General features: G+C 47.3%; 1 protein-coding gene across 1 annotated transcript in view; it reads right to left on the bottom strand.

Annotated features, from left to right (window-relative positions):
* Positions 1 to 23,806, bottom strand: part of LOC115092435 (disintegrin and metalloproteinase domain-containing protein 9-like) — a 435,618-nt gene that overhangs the window by 372,199 nt on the left and 39,613 nt on the right. The window contains exon 2 of the mRNA XM_029603268.1: positions 8,082 to 8,160. Within this exon, the coding sequence (XP_029459128.1) occupies positions 8,082 to 8,160 (79 nt within the window). The remainder of the gene's footprint in view (positions 1 to 8,081; positions 8,161 to 23,806) is intronic.

The raw sequence follows: 23,806 nt of genomic DNA, 5'->3' as shown, positions 1-23,806 counted from the left end.
CATGCGTTGGCTTCGATGTGGTATGATGCGTCGATTTGTGCGTCGGAGTTGAAAATCCCAGTTTCGACGCCGAGTGCATCCACACCTCTTTTGTCGCTACTCTCGACGCTGCATCGGCCGTTTTCGATATTGACGAACTCGGCGCAGATATGGACGTTGTCCTGTCTCTCTTATGTGTCGAGGGGCTTAGAGAGAACTCTCTGCCCCGTGCCGACATTTTCGAGCGGGCCTCTTTCCTCTTAATAGATCTTTCCTTATCTCCAGGTCTGGAGATTGTAGGATCCAGCGAGGCCGCCCATTTTATTGACGGGGCCTGTCTCTTCTCCGGTCCTGGAGAGGATTGAGTATCGGATGGGGGGGCATAAGAGCCCTCTCTTACTAACTTTAAGTCCCGTATTTCTTGGGCCCGTTGATGCTGGGTCCTCGGTGATATCTTCCCGCAATGATGGCAGTCCGCATGGATGTGGTCAGGACCTAAGCACCTGTAGCATAAATCATACCCATCTGTTATGGACATGATTTTGCAACATACACAGGGCCTAAACCCCGGTTGCCTGCTCTGTTTTTTGGACATCGTTTTTGAAAAGAAAAATCTTCTGAGGAGATCAGAAGCTCCATGTGCGATCCCGCACGCGGAAAAAACAGACTGAGGAGAATCTGTTACTTTCCTGTGCAGGAACCCACGCGTAGCCGCAGAGGAAGAAAGATCTGACCTCTGCTTGGGGAAGTTCCGCCTCCCGGGACCTGAGGACAGCTCCCAAAACAGCATGGCTAATTCAGCCCTGCTATCGATGGGAAATTGCTATAATATATGCCATTGAATGGCAATAAGTTTTACTGTGCACTTCAAGCAGGTAAATGCATTTTGAAAATTGCTATGATAGTATATTACATTTACATGCGTAACTCCTTTGAAAATTCACCTGATAGTTTGCTTTGATGAATCACATTTCTTACATAAAGCAAATGTTGCTTACCTGATGTAACAGGTGTTCTCACAGGACAGCAGGATGTTAGTCCTCACAAATGGGTGACATCGAGGATGGAGCCCACCACGGAAAACTTCTGTCAAAGTTTAAACAGAACTTTGACTGGCCCCTACTGGGCATGCCCAGCAAGGCACTGACCCTGCAGCCAGCAGGGGTCTCCCTTCAGTCTGATTTTCAAGCTACAGGCAGTGCCTAGAAAGTAAAAATAAAACGAACCCAACACCGCGGGGAGGCGGGCGGGTTTCGTGAGGACTAACATCCTGCTGTCCTGTGAGAACACCTGTTACATCAGGTAAGCAACATTTGCTTTCTCACAGGACAAGCAGGATGGTTGTCCTCACAAATGGGTGAGTACCGAGCTGAGGATGTCCCGACTTGCACCAAATGTACTCAACGGTGTGCAACAAGCACAACAACTGAGGAGAAATATGGGAAAGGGCATCCGCACCCTACCGGGTAGGTGGAAGGGTGTTGGTACATCAGGTTGGAAAAAGGTTACGCAAGACAGATTGGCCGAAGATGGAGTCCTGTCTTCCAGCCTTGTCCAAACAATAGTGGGCTGCAAAGGTATGGAGAGAACTCCAGGTTGCAGCTTTGCAGATGTCAGGAAGCGGCACCGATCGAACGTGTGCCACTGACGTCGCCATGGCCCTCACAGAGTGTGCTTTAACACGGTCTTGAAAAGGAATGCCAGCTTGCTCATAGCAAAAAGAAATGCAGTCCGCCAACCAGGAAGAAAGAGCCTGCTTACCCACAGGTTGTCCTAACTTGTTAGGATGGAAAGAGACGAATAATTGAGTGCTCTTCCTGTGAGAAACTGTACGGTCTAGGTAAAAAGCTAGAGCCCGTTTGCAGTCTAGGGTATGCAGGGTCTGCTCTCCAGAGTTGGAGTGGGGCCTGGGAAAAAAGATAGGTAGTACGATAGATTGATTGATATGAAACTCCGAAACTACCTTAGGTAAAAATTTAGGGTGAGTGCGGAGTACCGCCCGGTCCTGCAGGAGCTTAGTGTAAGGCGGATAGGTAACTAGGGCCTGTAATTCACTAACCCTGCGAGCTGAAGTAACAGCCAAAAGGAATAACACTTTCCAAGTGAGATATTTAAAGTCACAGGAGTGCAGAGGTTCGAAAGGAGGTTTCATTAGACGACCAAGAACCAGGTTAAGGTCCCAGGATGGGGCCGGAGGACGCAAGGGTGGCTTTAGATGGAGTAAGCCCTTAAGAAAGCGTGTTACTAGGGGTTGTACTGAAATAGGATTACCCCCAATACCCTTATGGAAGGCGGCTACCGCACTGACATGCATTCTGATAGAAGAGGTTTTAAGACCTGATTCAGAGAGATGCCATAAATAGTCCAAGAATTTGGAGATTGGACAGGAAAGGGGATCAAGGGACTGAGAAGTGCACCATGATGTGTACCTTTTCCATTTGTATGAGTAAGACTTTCTTGTGGAAGGCTTTCGTGAAGCTATCAGGACCCGAGAAACGGAATCTGAAAGGTTAAATGGTTGAAGGACTAACCTTTCAACATCCATGCCGTCAGGGACAAGGCTTGGAGGTTGGGATGGAGGAGGCATCCGTCGTTTTGAGTGAGCAGATGCGGGTCCTTTCCCAGAGGAATGTGCCTGCGGATGGAGAGATCCTGGAGTATTGGAAACCATACTTGGCGTGGCCAGTAAGGTGCTATCAGGATCATGGTTCCTCCGTCCTGGCGTAGCTTCACGAGAGTCTTTGACACAAGAGGGAGTGGAGGGAATGCATAGAGCAGACCGGTTGTCCACTTGAGGGAGAATGCATCTCTCGGCCGAGAGTGCTGGCTCCGAATGAGAGAGCAGTAATCGTCCACTTTGTGGTTCTGAGGGGACACAAAGAGGTCTATGCGGGGAGAACCCCACTTGTGAAACAGAGAGGTCGCTACCAGAGGATCGAGTGACCACTCGTGTGGTTGGAAGACACGGCTCAGCTGGTCTGCCAATACATTGTCTACTCCCGGCAGGTAAGTGGCCCTGAGGTACATGGAGTGGGAGAGGGCTTCCGCCCAGATCTGCGCAGCTTCCTGACACAGAAGGAAGGAGCCTGTGCCTCCCTGCTTGTTTATGTACCACATGGCCACTTGGTTGTCCGTCTGGATTAAGATTATCTGATGAAATAGATGATCTTTGAAAGTTCGGAGCGCATAGCGGATTGCTCGAAGTTCCAGGAAATTGATCTGGTGTTCGGCTTCCTCTTTGGACCATAACCCTTGGGTTTGGAAGTCGTCCACATGGGCTCCCCAACCGATGTGAGAAGCGTCGGTGGTTAGGATTACTTGCGGATCCGGTGGAAGAAAAGGTAAGCCCTGAAGGAGGTTGACCTGAGTCGTCCACCAGGTTAAGGATAGGCGCAGCGCTTGTGTGACTGTGACTATGGAGGACAGAGGCTGAAAAGCTTGAATCCATTGGTGTCGTAGAGTCCATTGTGTTACTCTCATGGCTAGTCGGGTCATGGGAGTGACTTGAACCGAGGATGCCATGTGTCCTAGGAGAATGAGGAACTGGCGAGCCGTGGCAGTGTTCTGAGACTGGAGCTGGCGAGCCAGGGATACTAGGGTGTGGACCCTCTGAAGAGGAAGGTAAGCCTTTGCCTGTAAGGTGTCCAAGTCTGCCCCAATGAAGGATAAGGTTTGAGACGGGACTAAGCAAGATTTCTCGTAATTGACAAGAAACCCTAAGGAAAGGAGTGTTTGAATTGTCAATTTTAGGGAGGATTGAGCTATCTGTTGGGTGGAGGCCCTGATTAGCCAATCGTCCAGGTAGGGGTAGACGTGGACACCTTCCTTCCTTAGGAATGCTGCTACCACTACGAGACATTTGGTAAAGACTCGTGGGGCAGAAGCCAGACCGAAAGGTAGGACACGGTATTGATAATGGTCGTGGCCTACTAGAAACCGCAGATATTTGCGATGGGATTGTGTGATCGCAATGTGGGTATAAGCGTCCTTGAGGTCGAGAGAGCACAGCCAATCCCCTCTTTGTAGCAGAGGGAGCAGCGCGCCTAGGGTTACCATTTTGAACTTCTCTTTTTGAAGGTATTTGTTGAGGGCTTGAAGGTCCAAAATGGGACGTAGTCCTCCTGATTTCTTTGGTATTAGGAAGTATCTGGAATAGAATCCCTTGCCTCGTTGAGAGGGAGGAATGGGTTCTATAGCATTTGATTGCAGAAGAAGAGATACTTCCTGTTGTAATTGAGCCAAATGGGTGGATAGACTCCACGCTTGAAGAGGCGGGGAGTCTGCCGGAAGAGTTATGAAGTTGAGGTGGTAACCCTGTGCGATAATTGTTAGCACCCACTGATCTGAGGTGATCTGCAACCAAGGTTGTAGAAAATGGTACAGTCGACCTCCTACAGGAATGTCTGGAAGAGGGGTTTGGCATGTGTTCCCTACAGGGGAGTCAAAGGCCAGCCGCAGGCCCAGGAGGAGGGGCTACAGTAGGCCTTTGTTTCCTAGGCTGACGCGGCTGAGGCCTAGTAGAGGATCGAGCTGGACGAGGCCTGGCCGATGGAGGGTAGTAACGGCGTGGCCGAAAGAACGACTTCTTAGAGTCCTTCTTAAGTGGTTGTTTGGAGGAAACCTCAGACGGAACAGAAGAAAGTTGTTTTAACGTCTCGTGGTGATCTTTTAATTCAGCTACAATTTGCTGAATTTGTTCTCCAAACAAATTGTCCCCTAAGCAGGGTAAATCCGCTAAACGATCCTGGACCTCTGGGCGAAGGTTGGATGACTTTAACCAGGCCCAACGTCTGGCCGAAATGGCAGTAGCTGAAACCTTTGTGGAGGCATCGAAGATGTCATAAGCCGTTCTGATCTTGTGCTTCCCTGCTTCAAACCCTTTGTTAAGAAGGGCCTGAAGCTGTGGCTGGTATTGGTCAGGTAATGTGTCAGCAAAATCTTGCATCTGTTTAAGGATGGCTCTGTTATATTGCGTCATGTAGAGTTGATATGAGGCTATGCGAGAAATCAGCATAGCTCCATGGTACACTTTCCGTCCCACACTGTCCAGGAATTTATTGTCCTTGACCGGCGGAGTGGAGGAGTGTGGCTTTAGACGCTTGGCCTTTCTTTGTGCGGACTCAACCACAACAGAGCGATGATCCAGTTGAGGCTTTTGAAAGCCTGGTGCTGACTGGACGAGGTATGTGGAGTCAGCCTTCTTGTTAACTGGTGATACAGATGAAGGAGATTCACAGTTTTTCTTTAAGAGATCGAGAAACACCTGGTGAATGGGGATGGAAGCGATGATTTTTGGAGCGTCCAAAAATTGAAGCAGTTCCATCATCTGGTGTCTGTCATCGGTCTCAGATTGCAGCTGAAAAGGTACAATTTCGGACATCTCCTTTACAAAATTAATAAAGGAGAGATCCTCTGGAGGAGATCTTTTTCTACTCTCTGTAGGAGAAGGCGGTGATGGTAAATCTGTGTCAGAAGATGTATCATCACCCCAGGTATCATAGGGATCACTTGGGGGTTGAAGCCCCAATGGACCTGGTTGAGGATCCGAAGGCATCGAAGGAAACCTTGGAGGAACCGGTGGTACAATCGGTACTGGGAACGGCATCGAGAGTTTCGGTGCTGCCGATGGAGTCGGTGCCGGTCTTGGAACCGATGGAGCCAAAGGATAAATCGGTGGAGATATACGAGAAGGCACCGATGGGACCACCCCAGAAGGGGGAATCAGGAACGGTGTTTCTCCCGCCGATGAAAATCCAGTCGGAGACGATGGCGCTGTCGGTGCTACTGGAATCATCGATGGAAGGGCATGTACAAGTGCCTCCATACGTTGTAGTAGCGGTGCCAGCGCTTCCACCAAAGGTTCGGTGGTCGGTTCCTTCCTCGGTGGCGGAGTCGGTGCCGGGGTCGATGCCGGTGGCGGTGCCGGAATCGGTGCCGGAGACGGTGCCAATGGAGGTTGGAATCTTTGCATCGCTTTCTCGATGGCCTCCTGGACCAGCCGGTCCAGTTCAGCCCGGAGACCAGGGGTAACAATACCCAGCTCGATGGGAGAGGGAGGCTGAGGCAGAGCCGGAGGGACCACCGTAACCGGTGGGATCACGGCTCCCACACCCCGAGAGGGTGAGGGTTTCCTCGATGCCTGCGAACGAGACGTGGACGGTGCGAAGTCTGATCGAGGCCTCTTAGTCGGTGGTTCGGCCTGTTCAGAGGTCGATGACTGTGGATCCTCGACAGGCCGAGACTTGTGCCGTCGATGGCGATGCTTGTCCTTCCGGTCTCCTCGCCCATCCGGGGAGGGGACAGGAGTCGACGGCCGAGAAGTCATCGATGGTGGACGGTCACCGGAGAGTTGACGATGGTGGTGCAATTTCGACGGTGCCGGTTCCGATGACGTCGATGCTATCGATGGCGTTGGGGTGGGTGCATGGAAGAGGAGCCCCATCTTCTCCATCCTGGCCTTGCGACCCTTAGGTGTCATTAGGGCACATTTGGTGCAAGTCAGGACATCATGCTCACTACCCAAACACAAAACACAAACCCTATGGGGGTCTGTGATTGACATAGTCCGGGTACAATCCGGACATCGACGGAACCCCGTCGCCATGGCTTAAGGCCAAATTTAGTCGCGGGCTCGGTAAGTGCCAACAGGCCTCGAGGGCCAAATTCGACGGTAGTCGAGGAAAAAAGGCAAAAAACTTACCGGTTTCCGTGAAGGTGACAAAAATTTGTCGAAGGGAGACCCCTGAGGGGCAAATTTTCTTTGGAAAGAAAAGTACCGAATTCCTGTCAGGAACGTGGTAAGGGAGCTCCTTTCACCGCGTGGCAACTGCTGCGCGGAAAAAAGAAGACTGAAGGGAGACCCCTGCTGGCTGCAGGGTCAGTGCCTTGCTGGGCATGCCCAGTAGGGGCCAGTCAAAGTTCTGTTTAAACTTTGACAGAAGTTTTCCGTGGTGGGCTCCATCCTCGATGTCACCCATTTGTGAGGACAACCATCCTGCTTGTCCTGTGAGAAAAACCAATGTGTTATACAATAAAATGTAAACCATACATGTAATCAACATGTAAAAATAGTTAATAATAAAACAAAACAACAAACAATCTAAAAGAAACTAATACAAGTAACAGGCAGAATTATTTGCATGCATAAGTGGATGCACAGAGATTGTTAGTATGTTATAAACTGTGCAGAAGGAGTGAGTACTAGCAAATATTTCCAATGCAAGAAAACACATTTTCTATACCTATCTTACAAACATATGTGTATATGAAAAAGTATATTTCATATAAGCATAATAACCCTGATTTATACATGAAGGCAAGTATTTTGTAAAGTATACACATATACCATTTTGAAAATACTTGCACATGTACTTGGAACCATCAGCTCACTGAAAACTGCAGCACTTAACCTTGAATTCTCTCCAGTGCACCCACACCTCCCATTTAAAAACTGAAGACAATGGGTAAGTCTGATTTCATTTGAGTGAGTCAATGGGTAAGTATAAAGTGCAAAAATAAGCTTGGTAGTATATATGCATTTTTCTCTTACAAAATGGCAACTATTGCCCATACTTCAGAAACCTGTCTCAGAACATCCCTACACTGCCCCGTTTTATCTCTTGGTAAAAAGTATGCATAAAATCGAAAATACGTGCGTTGCATTGACATTTATAAAATAGCATACACTCATGTGCATGCTACTTACTCACATATATGCTATTTTTACACACTAAACCCCTTTGAAAATTTACTCCATGTCTAATATTTGTGAAAGTGTTAAAAACTTTACTGAAGTACAGAGAGGAAATATCTAGTCATTTTTCCACCTCAGTAAAAAAGTCCTTACAAAATGAAAGAACAGTACAGGTTATAAATGCTTATACTCTTCTCCCCTATATAAGGAACTTGAGTTACATTTGAAATCAATTGCTTGAAGAGACAGCCTAAACAGTTTGGAAATTTTTCAGCATAAAACATTACTAGCTTAATACTTTGTGGCTTTTCTTTACAAAAAATGGGAGGAAAATCCAGTAAAACAATTTTATTCCAATAGAAAAGTTGGTAGAATATAGTCAAAAACTCAATCCTGAAATTCAGCTTACCCTAATGTAAGGCTGCTGTACAAGCACTTCTCCCTCATCATTGTAAGTAAACACAGTGAAGTTTGGTGACAGACTGGCTCTGTAAATTAGCATTGAAGAAAGAAATAAGAATTGTTTCTATATCTTTTTTCTTTAGTAATATTAATGAATATTTCATAAGTTTGCTTACCGTAAACGGTGTTTTCTGTAGATAGCAGATGAATTAGCCATGTTGTATGGGTATGTCCTCCGTGCCCCTAGGTGGTGGAGCTCTCAAAGTCTATTACAGACTTTTAGCCAGGTACTCCCTCCCTGCTATATCCTGGTAGGATCACCTCAGGTATCTCATTCAGTATCAAAACGTTAGTTAGGTATGCTAGAACTGTCCGGGGAGGCGGGCGGGTCAGCATGGCTAATTCATCTACTATCTACGGAAAACACCGTTTACGGTAAGCAAACTTGCTCTTTTCACGTAGATAAGCAGCATGAATTAGCCATGCTGTATGGGAGTCCCCAGCTGAAGTATCTTTGCTCAATACGGTAAATACATTGCGGACAGTTCCCATGAAGGCTGTATTGACATGGAACCCATGCTCTTCCGTAAAATAGTCCACCCCCACTAGGGCATTAATCGTCGTTTGTTTATCAAAACAGCGATGGGATGTCAAAAAGTGCAGTGATGTCCCTGATGCCACTGTATAGAGGCCCACAAGGGGAAACTGATGGAGATGGCCATCGGGTTGCAATGGCATCCTCTTGGTGTGCCTTTTGATTCATAGGTAGCATTTGCGAACGTTGTTGATAGCAAATTTGTATACAGTTCGATAGGCAAGTAGATAGAGTGTGTTTTGTCACTGGACGCCATTTAGCGTTCGGGCTGAATGATAGAAGAGCTGTGAAGGTCTGTCAGGTGAATGAGTGCACTGTTTGTAGTAGTCTAGCATACGTTTATAGTACAAAGTATGAAACTTTTTTTTTTTGTCATTCTCAAGTACATGAGGATTTGCATGGAAAGTGGGCAAGGTGATGATCTGGTTGATGTGGAAAACTGAAATTCACTTTTCCATGGCTGTACTGTCTATGAGAGATATTGAAAGTGACGATTAAGAACATAAGAACATGCCATTCTGGATCAGACCAAGGGTCCATCAAGCCCAGCATCCTGTTTCCAACAGTGGCCAATCCAGGCCATAAGAACCTGGCAAGTACCCCAAAAACTAAGTCTATTCCATGTTACAGTTGCTAGTAATAGCGGTGCTTATTATCTAAGCCAACTTACAGGTCAATACAGTAAAGTGCAGCCGCGGTTACTCCGCTCCTAACCCGCTTTCTACTCACTTTCCGGCCACGTTAGCCCTTCCTGCGATACACAATCCCCTTTAACCGATTCTTACCGCCTCTTTAAATCACCGGGTAACCCCTTCCGCCTGCAGCATGTATATTAGATGTAAACGATCGGATTAGCTATTCCCTCCCATACAGTAACGCGCGCCCCTACTATCGCATTTTTTACCCTGCTGTTTTGCCGCGCGTTTAACCTGCTAACTTACCGCCTACCCTTACCCCTGCGTTAGAGGCAGGGGTAAGGGTAGGCGGCAAACTTACCCCCAGCCCCCGCTCACCTGCCCTGGCCGTGTCAATGGGTGCTGGTCTCCGGGGCAGCCCCAGTCCTCTCCCCCCTCCTCCCGAAGCAACGAAAGCGGAAAAAATCAAAAAAGCCAAAAAAAAAAAAAAGTAGCAACGAAGTGGACGGTTCTCCTACGCTCGGGATTGCCAGTCCTCTCTCCCCTCCTCCTGAAGCAAGGCGAGTAAAGGGAGAGAGGACTGGCAGTGTAAAGCAACGACTTACTTTTTTCGCAACCCTCCTCCGGAGACAGACATCGGCGGAGACGGATCGCGGCTCCACTGCCTCCTGGAGGCGAAGATGTATGCCTGCACGGGCGAAAGTGGCCCCTGTGCGTGCAATTGGGCCACTCAAGGTGTGACATCACGACGTTTGGCGTCACGACAGGTGATGTCACGTCTTGAGCAGCCCAATTGCACGCACAGGGGCCGCTTTCGCCCGTGCAGGCATCCATCTTCACCGGGAGGCAGGGGAGCCGCGATCCGTCTCCGCCGATGTCCGTCTCCGGAGGAGGGCTGCGAAAAAAGTAAGTCGTTGCTTTACACTGCCAGTCCTCTCTCCCCTCCTCCCGAAGCAAGGCTGCTTTACGTGCCTTGCTTCGGGAGGAGGGGAGAGAGGACTAGCAATCCCGAGCGAAGGAGAACCGTCCACTTCATTGCTACTTTTTTTTTTTGGCTTTTTTGATTTACACTGCCAGTCCTCTCTCCCCTCCTCCCGAAGCAAGGCTGCTTTTCGCACCTTGCTTCGGGAGGAGGGGAGAGAGGACTGGCAATCTCGAGCGTAGGAGAACCGTCCACTTCCTGGTACCTGTCATTTCAAATGTCATTTGAAATGACAGATACCAGCGTGTCTGTGAAGCGTTAGGCCAGCGCACCCAGGATACTGTATAGCGCTCTATACAGTAAAATGGGTTGTGCGGGCCTAACGCTTTACGGACACTTCTTGGACGCGGCTTGCATTTGCAAGCAATTTAAATACAGTATCGAGCGGTAGGTGAGCCGGACTGTGCGTGCGGCAACCGCGGGTGCGCCCGGCACTAACGCAGCTCTTCCTACCACTCCTTACTGTATCGGCCTGTTAATTATTAGCAGGTAATGGACTTCTCCTCCAAGAATTTATCCAATCCTTTTTTAAACACAGCTTTACTAACTGCACTAACCACATCTTCTGGCAACAAATTCCAGAGTTTAATTGTGCGTTGAGTGAAAAAGAACTTTCTCCGATTAGTTTTAAATGTGCTACATGCTAACTTCATGGAGTGCCCCCTAGTATTTCTATTATCCGAAAGAGTAAAAAACCGATTCACATCTAACCGTTCTAGACATCTCATGATTTTAAACACCTCTATCATTTCCCCCTCAGCCATCTCTTCTCCAAGCTGAAAAGTCCTAACCTCTTTAGTCTTTCCTCATAGGGGAGTTGTTCCATTCCCCTTATCATTTTGGTAGCCCTTCTCTGTACCTTCTCCATCGCAATTATATCTTTTTTGAGATGCGGCGACCAGAATTATACACAGTATTCAAGGTGCGGTCTCACCATAGAGCGATACAGAGGCATTATGACATTTCCGTTTTATTCACCATTCCCTTTCTAATAATTCCCAACATTCTGTTTGCTTTTTTGACTACCGCAGCACACTGAACCGACGATTTCAATGTGTTAACCACTATGACGCCTAGATCTTTTTCTTGGGTAGTAGCACCTAATATGGAACCTAACATTGTGTAACTATAGCAAGGGTTATTTTTCCCTATATGCATAACCTTGCACTTATCCACATTAAATTTCATCTGCCATTGACTATTGGCTGAAAGGATGGAAATATTAGGTGTATAATGATAATGTTTACGTCCTACGGCGACAGTGGATTTTGTTAGGTGGATGTGGGCGTAATAATCCCTTAATGAAATGGATATTATAGTATGACATGAAATGAGTTCTCCATTGATATGAATATGGCAGAGAAGCCGTTCAGTAGGGCAAGTTAATGGGTCAACACCCGTTGTTGAATATGGAGAAGTGTAGGTGACCACTGGCTGTTGTAAGTGAGTCTGGTTGATTGGTGTCTTGAGGAATGCAACATGCGTTGAGAGCAGGAGAAATGTTTAGGTGTTGGTATATGACCCATTCAATTCCCATGCCGTGAGGCGTAGGGAGAAGTGAAGAGGATGTAGGAGAGATCCCTTGTCCTAGTTGAATATGTGAGGACTGCTGCCTAGTGAAAAAGGGTCGCAGATTGATGGGTGTAGGAAGTAGCTGCCCCATAGTTATGTGGCTACAGTGGCTCCATCAAGAGCAGATTTGCTTGGTCTTCGATGCATATCTGGAGCGTTCGAGGGATGAGTGGTAGCAGAGGGAACCCCTACCGTATGTTGTGAGACCAATTGATGAGAAAGCATTTGAAGCAATGTCCCGTGGGCTTGGGTAAACTGAGTAGAAGGTGTGCAATCTTTCTCTCTTTTTTTTTTTTAAGAGGGTAATGGAAGGATGACTCTCAATTGACAGTAAATGCTGAGAAACCTTCTGATGTATTTTCCCAGTTGTGGGGATGGTATATTCTGTTGAGCTTGTCTGCTCTGGAGTGTGAATCTTGTCAGCTAAGTTTTTTGCAGAGAAATTGATCATTGATGAGTCTAGTACAGTATCTGGACTGTCTGCTTGTAGAGGTTTCAAACCCTGAGCCTTCTTCCTTGCGATGTAGAATATCGCAATCTGGTTATCTGTATGAATGATTATTATCGTTTCTCGTAGGGAGCCTCTGAAGGATCGGAGGATGTCTTTTTTTTTTTTTAGTGCCCTGAGTTGTAGTAGGTATGTGTTGCGCAGGGTTGTATGTGGCCCATAGAACCTGTGTCGATAATTAGTGTAGTTGAGTTCTCCAGTCCCTGGGAAATGTGTTCTTGGTGATATGTTCTGATGTTGCAAGGGCATAGGAGCGATTTCATTTGTAAGTTGTCGGGAGTAGCCCCCAGGTAAGGCCATTGTTCATGCTGTTGGTGAGAGCAGCGGGTTAGAGAATGTATGGAGACATTGAATGCATTGGTTCCTTAGGTTCCATTGCAGGGGATGCCTAACAGGTGTATCTGTAGGACCACATAAATGAATCTTGTCCTGTGGCCTTGGATGGCTAGGATTTGGCCAGGTGATAAGGATCCAGGCAGAAAATGAAATTGATCGCAAGGGAGCCTTGGCTAGCTGTTACGAACAGGTGTTGGCCAAGCAGGAAAACGATCCCGATGCTATGCTGTCGAAAGGTGAATAGCACCGCGCCCTGCTTGGCGAGGATTCTGAAGCTAGTAGGGACTCTCTATGAGAATTCCTATTCCGGTTGACGGAAGCTAAGTCCTGCAGGTCAAGCGGAGTAGTGTTAATGAAGGTTAGAGCAGGGGAGTGCAGCCAAAGTGCGGCGAAATGAGCAATGGAACAGAACAAGTAGAAGAGACTGCTTCGCACGAAGATGGTAGGATATGTAGAGTTTAACAAATCCCCTGATGGCCCGTGGAAGATGGCTGAATTTTGAGAACATCCCCGCTTCCTTGCGAAATTTAAAGTTGAAGTTGATACAGGAAGTCCAAGACATTGAACATGGTCAGTAAAACGATATAGATAAAAATGTGTTCGATAACCAGTGCCATAGGTGAAAGAAGGATGTCCCATGCCTGTAACTGGCGATTGCATTGGGCAGTCGGAGAGAGGTAAAAGTTTGGATTGCGTCCGACGGTGTGGTACACTTAAGAATGCGGGAAGTCAGTGCTTTCCATGGCAAGAAATGGCGGGATCCACAACTATGGGTTTTGGGGTTTTTTTAAATATAAAATAAAGAAGGTATTGTGAAGTCTCTCATGTTCTGGGAGAGAAACTGAAGAAGCTGGAGAACTGCATGCAAGACTTCATTCCATAACAAAAAAGAGCCCTTTCTCCAGTCACGTATATAGTAGTGGTCATTGGAAAGCCTTTCAGCGAAATGATAAGACATGCCATGTCCGCTAGGCAGGGGACTGGAAAAAGTGAGACCTCTTTTTTTTTGGTCTATGTGCGAGCAAGTTAGTCGTCCATAGGCAGGAAATTCCTCCTTTCCAGTTTTTTATTTATTTATTTTTAACACTCGGTGCTGGTCCACAAGAAGGAGTCACCGAAGGAGAGATCTCTCACCCGCTACAGAAGTTAGAGGAAGTAGTACTCTGAAGAGGAGTACTTGAAGAAGATTTCTGTATGGAATGATGGCGGAAGGACTTTTTAAGGCCATGTATGCCGTCATAGCAGGGTCCTTAAATTTTTTTTTTTTTTTTATTAAGCATGCATCAGTAGCATGGGATCTTCTTAGTGTTTGTGTAATTGCCAGGTCTTTGTGGCCTGGTTTGGCCTCTGTTGGAAACAAGATGCTGGGCTTGATGGACCCTTGATCTGACCCAGCATGGCAATTTCTTATGTTCTTATGTTCATTGACAGCACTGAAGGTCAGATGTATTGCGCAGGATGCAGTTGCCATGGTAGCGAGGTACTTGAAGTACGTCTATTTTTTTTTTTTGAGTCACACATGCCTGTTATATCTCATAATCAATATATATATATATCTCAGTATCAAATGCAACAAGAACAAAAAGCCTTCCCTATATTAAAAACTGAAGTCCTAGAGAAAAACATTGAAGTGTTACCAGAAAAGAGAGAAAACCAATGCATGCAGAATTTCAAGATACATAACCAAAAGAAAAAGCAAATTGAGATGGATAACTCTGGCATCAGTGGCACAACTGCAAAAGGAAAGAGTGAAGTGAATAACAAATCTCAACTAAAGTCTCATAAGGAGTACAGGAAAAGCAATAATCTTAAAGAGAGTACCTGGAAAGCTATGACCACAAATGCTCATAGTTTGGGAAATAAAATACCAGATCTGCAGGCCCTAATGATAGAGGCAGAAGTGGACATTGTTGCTATCACAGAGACATGGTTCACAGAATCTCATGATTGGGATACGGCAATACCAGGCTATAACTTGTTAAGGAAGGACAGAGTGGATAGAAAAGGGGGAGGTGTGGCTCTTTATGTCAGAAACAATATCCAAGCATCTGAGCTACAAGGAAGTTGGGGCAAGGAAGAAGCACTATGGGTAGACCTAAAAACAGATGATGGAGCATCAATTTATATTGGAGTGGTTTACAGGCCCCCGAACCAAAAGGAAGAGCTGGACAGAGACCTGGTTGAAGACATCCATAAGATAGGTAAGAAGGGAGAAGTGGTGATCGTGGGTGACTTTAATATGCCAGATGTAGACTGGAAAATCCCATCTGCAGAATCTAAAAATAGTAGAGCAATAGTGGATGCCATGCAAGTAGCTTTGTTCAAACAAATGGTATTAGAACCCACGAGAGAAGGAAATATACTCGACTTAGTGCTCACTAATGCAGATAATGTCTCTGATGTCGAGGTGGGCACCCACCTCAGCACCAGTGATCATCAAACAATATGGTTTAATATCACTAAAAGAATAGGGAAAAGAACCACAAAGACCCGAGTTTTACAATTCAAAAACACAGACTTTGAGGAAATGGGGAAGTACCTAGAGGAAGAACTAAATGGATGGGAGAATGAGAGAGATGTGGATCAGCAGTGGATCAATCTAAAAGGAGCAATCACCAAGGCAACTACTCTTTATGTTAGAAATGTAAAGAAAAGCAAAAGGAAAATGAAACCTATCTGGTTCTCAAACGAGGTGGCTGACAAAATTAAAGCTAAAAGAACAGCATTCAAAAAATATAAAAGATCCCAAAGGGAGGAGCACAAAGAAGAATATTTGATTCAACTGAGGGAGACGAAGAAATTAATCAAGTTGGCAAAAAGTCAAGCGGAAGAGAGGATTGCCAAGGAGATAAAAAATGGTGACAAAACATTTTTCAGATACATCAGCGAAAAGAGAAAAGTCCATAGTGGTATAGTGAAATTGAAAGGTGGAAATGATCAATGTGTGGAGAGAGACGAAGAAATGGCAGAAATATTAAATGAATACTTCAGCTCTGTATTCACTAAAGAAGACCCTGGAGAAGGACCATTTCTACACAAGAAGCTGGAGGGTAGTGGAATAGATGAAAATCATTTTACAGTAGAAAATGTATGGGAAGAGCTAAAGAATCTGAAAGTGGACAAAGCCATGGGGCCTGATGGGATTCATCCAAGGATTCTGAGGGAGCTCAGAGATGTGCTGGCGGGTCCGCTGTGTGACCTGTTCAATAGATCCCTAGAAACGGGAGTGGTGCCGAGTGATTGGAGAAGAGCGGTGGTGGTCCCGCTTCACAAGAGTGGGAACAGAGAAGAGGCTGGTAACTACAGACCGGTTAGCCTCACTTCGGTGGTGGGAAAAGTAATGGAGTCACTGTTGAAAGAGAGAATAGTGAAATATCTACAGTCCGGAGAATTGATGGACCAGAGGCAGCATGGATTCACCAGGGGAAGATCCTGTCAGACAAATCTGATTGACTTTTTCGACTGGGTAACCAAGGAATTGGATCAAGGAAGAGCGCTAGATGTCATCTACTTGGATTTCAGCAAAGCTTTTGATACGGTTCCGCACAGGAGACTGGTGAATAAAACAAAAAGCTTGGGAGTGAGTGCCGAAGTGGTGACCTGGATTGCAAACTGGTTGACGGACAGAAGACAATGCGTGATGGTAAATGGAACTTTCTCTGAAGAGAGAGCGGTTTTAAGTGGTGTACCGCAAGGATCGGTGTTGGGACCGGTCCTGTTCAATATCTTTGTGAGCGACATTGCGGACGGGATAGAAGGTAAGGTTTGTCTTTTTGCGGACGACACTAAGATCTGCAACAGAGTGGACACGCCGGAAGGAGTGGAGAGAATGAGACGGGATTTAAGGAAGCTGGAAGAGTGGTCGAAGATATGGCAGCTGAAATTCAATGCCAAGAAGTGCAAAGTCATGCATTTGGGGAGTGGAAATCCGAATGAACTGTATTCGATGGGGGGGGAAAGGCTGATGTGCACGGAGCAGGAGAGAGACCTTGGGGTGATAGTGTCTAATGATATGAAGTCGGCGAAACAATGCGACAAGGCGATTGCAAAGCCAGAAGAATGCTGGGATGCATAGAGAGAGGAATATCGAGTAAGAAAAGGGAAGTGATAATCCCCTTGTACAGGTCCTTGGTGAGGCCTCACCTGGAGTACTGTGTTCAGTTCTGGAGACCGTATCTACAAAGAGACAAGGACAAGTTGGAGGCGGTACAGAGAAGGGCGACCAGGAAGGTGGAGGGTCTTCATCGGTTGACATACGAGGAGAGATTGAAGAATCTAAATATGTACACCCTGGAGGAAAGGAGGAGCAGGGGTGATATGATTCAAACTTTCAGATACTTGAAAAACTTTAACGATCCAAAGACAATGACAAACCTTTTCCAACAGAAAAAAATCAGCAGAACCAGAGGTCACGAGCTGAGGCTCCAAGGAGGAAGACTAAGAACCAATGTCAGGAAGAATTTCTTCACGGAGAGAGTGGTGGATGCCTGGAATGCCCTTCCGGAGGAAGTGGTGAAGTCCAAAACTGTGAAGCACTTCAAAGGGGCATGGGATAAATATTGTGGATCCATCAGGTCCAGAGGACGCATATAAAGAGCAGGTAGTAAAATACTGCACGGAGCGGCAGTAGCCACAGAGGCATTCACGGAGCGGGATGCCAGTGGCCAGTGGTAGGTGTCCACCTTCATGGAGCGGAAGGATGTAGGGCTGTCATCTCCCAATTAAATAAAAACAAAAACAAAAAACAAAACAGGGATGGGATCCATCAGGTCTAGAGGACACATATAAAGAGCAGGTAGTAAAATACTGCACGGAGCGGCAGTAGCCACAGAGGCATTCACGGAGCGGGATGCCAGTGGCCAGTGGTAGGTGTCCATATAAAGAGCAGGTAGTAAAATACTGCACAGAGCGGCAGTAGCCACAGAGGCATTCACGGAGCGGGATGCCAGTGGCCAGTGGTAGGTGTCCACCTTCACGGAGCGGAAGGATGGAGGGCTGTCATCTCCCAATTAAATAAATAATAAAAAAACCCAGGGATGGGATCCATCAGTTCTAGAGGACGCATATAAAGAGCAGGTAGTAAAACACTGCATGGAGCGGCAGTAGCCACAGAGGCATTAACGGAGCGGGATGCCAGTGGCCGGTGGTAGGTGTCCACCTTCACAGAGTAGAAGGATGAAGGGCATCCATCTCCCAATTAAAAAAAGAAAAGAAAAAAAAGAAAAAAAAACAGGGATGGGTTCATGGGCTTATAGGTATTACCAATTATTAGGCTTTTCAATATTTGATGATAGTTAATGTGACTTTCAAGGCATTCTTCACTTTCGGTGCATGTCCGGCATGACTCCTTGCTTCAATGACAGGGGAAAAGAAAAACTGATACTTCACACATTTCCAGCATTGCCCTCTGCTTCATGGCAGAGAGCTATGCTGCCGCTTACCCAACTAATCAAACTTAATATTTCACTTGGAAGCAGCTCCAGCACTGCTCTCTACATTAATGGTGGGGGTGAAAAGGGAATTAGAACATAAGGTTACTAAGAGCCAAGAGAAACAGTTAAGTATGAGAACAAATGTGTGAAGCTTGCTGGGCAGACTGGATGGACCGGTTGGTCTTCTTCTGCCGTCATTTCTATGTTTCTATGTTTCTATAAGGTATGAGATCGCGTAGGTACTTCAGCGCGTCTTGTATTTATTTATTATTATTATTTTTATTTATTTATTTATTAATTATTGGCATTCGTATCGTGCCTTGGCACGTACTACGCTTTTGTACACTGGGCGCCCGCGTCACTCTGAGTGCCTGGCATCCATACTGGCGTGTTTGGTGCCCGCGTACACACTACCAACAGTGAATCTGAAGTCAGCGCTAATGGTTGCGCACTGACAACGGAGGCCTTGTGCCTTAGGAAAAAAAATAGCGGTGAGATGCTGGTTAGGCTGACGTAGAGTACCTGCGGGACAGCTGGGCGGCTGGACGAGTTAAGGTGTTGATGGTTTGGTGCTGGCGCTTTGATGCGGCGGCACCTGCAGCAATGATCTGGCGCGTGACGACGCATGCGTTAATGGGCTTTGGGCTCCGACATCTGCGACAATGGGCTCGGGCTCCGACGCCTTTGATGCGGTGTTTGTTTAGATGGCCGGCGCAGCCGGCACGCCCGGCATTTGTTTAGATAGTTGGTGCGCCCAGCGTCTGTTCAGATTCCTGTGGAGCATTTTCTGCTCTTTTCCACGGCGTTCCCGGGGCTCAACTCAGTGCCTGGCATCCATACTGGCGTGTTTGGTGCCCGCGTACGCACTACCAACAGCGAATCTGAAGTCAGCGCTAATGGTTGCGCACTGACAACGGAGGCCTTGTGCCTTAGGAAAAAAAATAGCGGTGAGATGCTGGTTAGGCTGACGTAGAGTACCTGCGGGACAGCTGGGCGGCTGGACGAGTTAAGGTGTTGATGGTTTGGTGCTGGCGCTTTGATGCGGCAGCACCTGCAGCAATGATCTGGCGCGTGACGACGCATGCGTTAATGGGCTTTGGGCTCCGACATCTGCGACAATGGGCTCGGGCTCCGACGCCTTTGATGCGGTGTTTGTTTAGATGGCCGGCGCAGCCGGCACGCCCTGCATTTGTTTAGATAGTTGGTGCGCCCAGTGTCTGTTCAGATTCCTGTGGAGCATTTTCTGCTCTTTTCCACGGCGTTCCCGGGGCTCAACTCAGTGCCTGGCATCCATACTGGCGTGTTTGGTGCCCGCGTACGCACTACCAACAGCGAATCTGAAGTCAGCGCTAATGGTTGCGCACTGACAACGGAGGCCTTGTGCCTTAGGAAAAAAAATAGCGGTGAGATGCTGGTTAGGCTGGCGTAGAGTACCTGCGGGACAGCTGGGCGGCTGGACGAGTTAAGGTGTAGATGGTTTGGTGCTGGCGCTTTGATGCGGCGGCACCTGCAGCAATGATCTGGCGCGTGACGACGCATGCGTTAATGGGCTTGGGACTCCGACATCTGCGACAATGGGCTCGGGCTCCGACGCCTGCGTCGATGGGCTCTGGGTGCCTACACCTGCGACGATGTGCTCAGCGCACTGACGCCTACTCTGGTGGGCTTGGCGCGCTCGCCGCCTGTGCCAATAGTCGGCACGCCCGGTGTTTGTTTAGATGGCCGGCGCAGCCGGCACGCCCGGCATTTGTTTAGATAGTTGGTGCGCCCGGCATCTGTTCAGATTCCTGTGGAGCATTTTCTGCTCTTTTCCACGGCGTTCCCGGGGCTCAACTCAGTGCCTGACCTGCTGAATGGGAGGCTACTGATGAGATAGACCAGCACAAGTGCAAAAGCCCAATGAATCTTTGAAGACCGCTTCGTTGTGACCACTGTGCCAGTGAGAAGTCTGACCGTTGACATTTTGCCCCTCCCCCGGGCTCTAATCGGTACTGTCCCGGGGAAAAACCGGGAGGCCGAGGAGACTGAAGTATTATCATCGTATCAGATGGGGGGGGGGGGGGGGGGTGCCCCAGGACATTTAGAATGGTCCCGTGAGGGCAGGTCAGCTGAATCAGTTTATTTATGTTATCCTTTCTTCTATCTTTGATTTCTTTCTTTTTTATCTGTTATTTTATACATCTTGAAGTAAAGTGTGAGGAAAACATTTAACTGAGATACCTGAAGTGATCCTACCAGGATATAGCGGGGAGGGAGTACCTGGCTAAAAGTCTGTAATAGACTTTGAGAGCTTCACCACCTAGTGGCAAGGAGGATGTACCCATACAGCATGGCTAATTCATGCTGCTTATCTATGTGAAAATAAAGTAAGTTTTTAAGCTTTACAATTACTGTTTGCATTTTATTTTACCCTGAAAATTTTAGAGTGCTTTGAAAGGATTTTCCTATAAAAGTATCATTAATGTACTGCAAAATTGCACTGATCAGACCTGTAAAACTATTCATGGGTATAGATGTGCCAAAATATGCTGAAATGCTAAAATATAAGCAAGAAGTTTAAAAGTATGTGAAAGCTCTGAGAGACTGCTTCTGAATTGCCTTGCACTCTTCTGGAATATTCCATACTTTATCTAAATAAAGATCTTTCCTTATGTTATATATATTAAGTGTTTATTTTGGTAACCCACAACAGTTTTTGGCACCCCTAAGTGGGCCGTTCTCACTTGGGTACCATTTTGCCTGAGAATATAAAATACAAATATAATTAAATATTTAAATGGAGCTAAGCTCTTATTCATTTAAAGATATCACACTGTTTAATACCCTTTTTCTTTTTTTCTCTAATCTAGAGTACTTCAACATAAATTATTTAACACAGAAAAAAGAAAAGTAAATAATTTAACCACTACTATTTAAAGATAGTTAATACAAAGGGAAACTGCTACATAAAGAAGAATATATTTGAATTATTCACTTATCTGTATTGCACTGCTTTTAGGAGAAAGCAAAATGTTTCTTACCTGTAACAGGTGTTCTCACAGGACAGCAGGATGTTAGTCCTCACATATGGGTGACATCACAGGATGGAGCCCAATCACGGAACATTTTTGTCAAAGTTTCCAGAACTTTGACTGGCCCCTACTGGGCATGCCCAGCATGGCACTAACCCTGCAGCCAGCAGGGGTCCCCCTTCAGTCTTGTGAAAAAGCTATAGGTAGTGCCGAAAAATAAAAATAAGAAAACTTTACAAACCCAACACCGCGGGACAGCGGGTGGGTTTTGTGAGGACTAACATCCTGCTGTCCTGTGAGAACACCTTTACAGGTAAACAATATTTTGCTTTCTCACAGGACAAGCAGGATGGTAGTCCTCACATATGGGTGAGTACCGAGCTGAGGATGTCCGAGTATGCATCAAATGTACCCAGGTGTGCAAGGCTCCAGGACTGGGGTGAAATTTGGCCGAGGGCATCCTGAACCCCACCGGGCAGGCTGAAGGATGATGGTACGTCATGTGGTAAATAGGTTGCATAAGACAGATTGGCCGAAGATGGAATCTTGTCTTCCGGCCTTGTCTAAGCAATAGTGGGCTGTAAAGATATGAAGAGAATTCCAGGTGGAAGCCCTGCAAATGTCAGGAAGTGGCACCGAACGTAGGTGATCTGCTGAAGTCGCCATGGCCCTCACAGAGTGTGCTTTAACACGGTCTTGAAGTAGAATGCCCGCTTGCTGATAGTAGAAGGATATGCAGTCCACCAACCAGTGAGAGAGAGTTTGCTTACCCACAGGCTGCCCTAATTTGATGGTATGGAAAGAGACAAATAATTGAGTGCTTTTCCTGTGGGCAGCTGAATGATCTAGGTCAAAAGCTAGAGCCCGTTTACAGTCAAGGGTATGCAGAGCCTGCTCTTCTGGATTGGAATGGGGCCTGGGAAAGAAGGTAGGTAGTATAATGGATTGAGTGAGATAAAACTCCGAAACTACCTTAGGCAAAAACTTAGGGTAAGTGCGGAGTACTGCCCGGTCCTGCAGAAGTTTAGTGTAAGGCGGATAGGTAACTAGAGCCTGTAATTCACTAACTCTGCGAGCCGAAGTGATTGCCAGAAGGAAAATCACTTCCATGTGAGATAGCGAAGGTCACAGGATTGAGAGGCTCGAATGGTGTTTCATGAGCCGATCCAAAACCAAGTTAAGGTCCCAAGAAGGGGCTGTAGGACGCAGAGGAGGCTTGAGGTGAAGCAAGCCATTCAGAAACGTGTGACTAGGGGTTGTACTGATATGGGAACATCCTTGACCCCTTTATGGAAGGCGGCTACCGCACTGACATGCATTCTGATGGAAGAAGTTTTTAGACCTGACTCTGATAAGTGCCAGAGATAGTCCAAAATCTTCGTGATTGGACAGGTAAAGGGGTCAAAGGACTGAGAAGAGCACCATGACATAAACCTGTTCCATTTGTAAGAGTAAGATTTTCTTGTGGAAGGCTTCCGTGAAGCAATCAGGACACGGGAAACTGGTTCAGAAAGGTTAAGTGGCTGAAGGATTAACCTTTCAACATCCAAGCCGTCAGGGACAAGGCCTGAAAATTGGGGTGGCGTAAGCACCCGTCGCTTTAAGTGATTAGAAGCGGGTCCTTTCCCAAAGGAATATGCCTGCGAATGGAGAGATCCTGAAGGATTGGAAACCACACTTGGCGCGGCCAGTGGGGTGCTATCAGGATCATGGTTCCCTTGTCCTGACGTAGCTTCACGAGAGTCTTTGAGAGAAGAGGAAGTGGAGGGAATGCATAGAGCAGACCGGTTGCCCACGAGAGGGAGAATGCGTCTCTGGGCTGAGAGTGTTTGCTGCGAATGAGAGAGCAGAAGTTCTCTACTTTGCAGTTTTGAGGAGACGCAAAGAGGTCTATTCGAGGATATCCGCATTGTTAGAAGATGGAGTTCGCTACTGAGCGGTTGAGAGACCACTCGTGCAGTTGACTCTTCGTCGAGGGAGGAGGGAGGTGCGGCTTGAGAGGATGCCCCTTTAGTGACGTCATCCACAGGAGCCCCGGGACACCATAAAGTACGGGCTCTGCGGTGTGCAAGTCGGGGAAAGGAGGAGAACCGACTGCTTGCTGGCCCCGAGACGAGTCGCTTTTCAAGCGGTGAGAGTGAGAAAAGAACTTTAACTCCTTGTCGAGGGAGGAGGGAGGTGCGGTTTGAGAGGATGCCCCCTTAGTGTCGTCATCCACAGGAGCCCCGGGACACCATAAAGTACGGGCCCTGCGGCGTGCAAGTCGGGAAAAGGAGGAGAACCGACTGCTTGCTGGCCCCGAGACGAGTCGCTTTTCAAGCGGTGAGAGTGAGAAAAGAACTTTAACTCCTCATCGAGGGAGGAGGGAGGTGCGGCTTGAGAGGATGCCCCCTTAGTGATGTCATCCACAGGAGCCCCGGGACACCATAAAGTATGGGCCCTGCGGCGTGCAAGTCGGGGAAAGGAGGAGAACCGACTGCTTGCTGGCCCCGAGACGAGTTGTTTTTCAAGCGGTGAGAGTGAGAAAAGAACTTTAACTCCTTGTCGAGGGAGGAGGGAGGTGTGGCTTGAGAGGACGCCCCCTTAGTGACGTCATCCACAGGAGCCCCGGGACACCATAAAGTATGGGCCCTGCAGCACGCAGCCAAAGCTGCACGCCAA

This window comes from Rhinatrema bivittatum, chromosome 5, assembly GCF_901001135.1.
Source record: "Rhinatrema bivittatum chromosome 5, aRhiBiv1.1, whole genome shotgun sequence".
NCBI lineage: Eukaryota > Metazoa > Chordata > Amphibia > Gymnophiona > Rhinatrematidae > Rhinatrema > Rhinatrema bivittatum.
The sequence above is the reverse complement of the archived record's forward strand: the minus strand, read 5'-3'. Positions and strand labels throughout refer to the sequence as shown.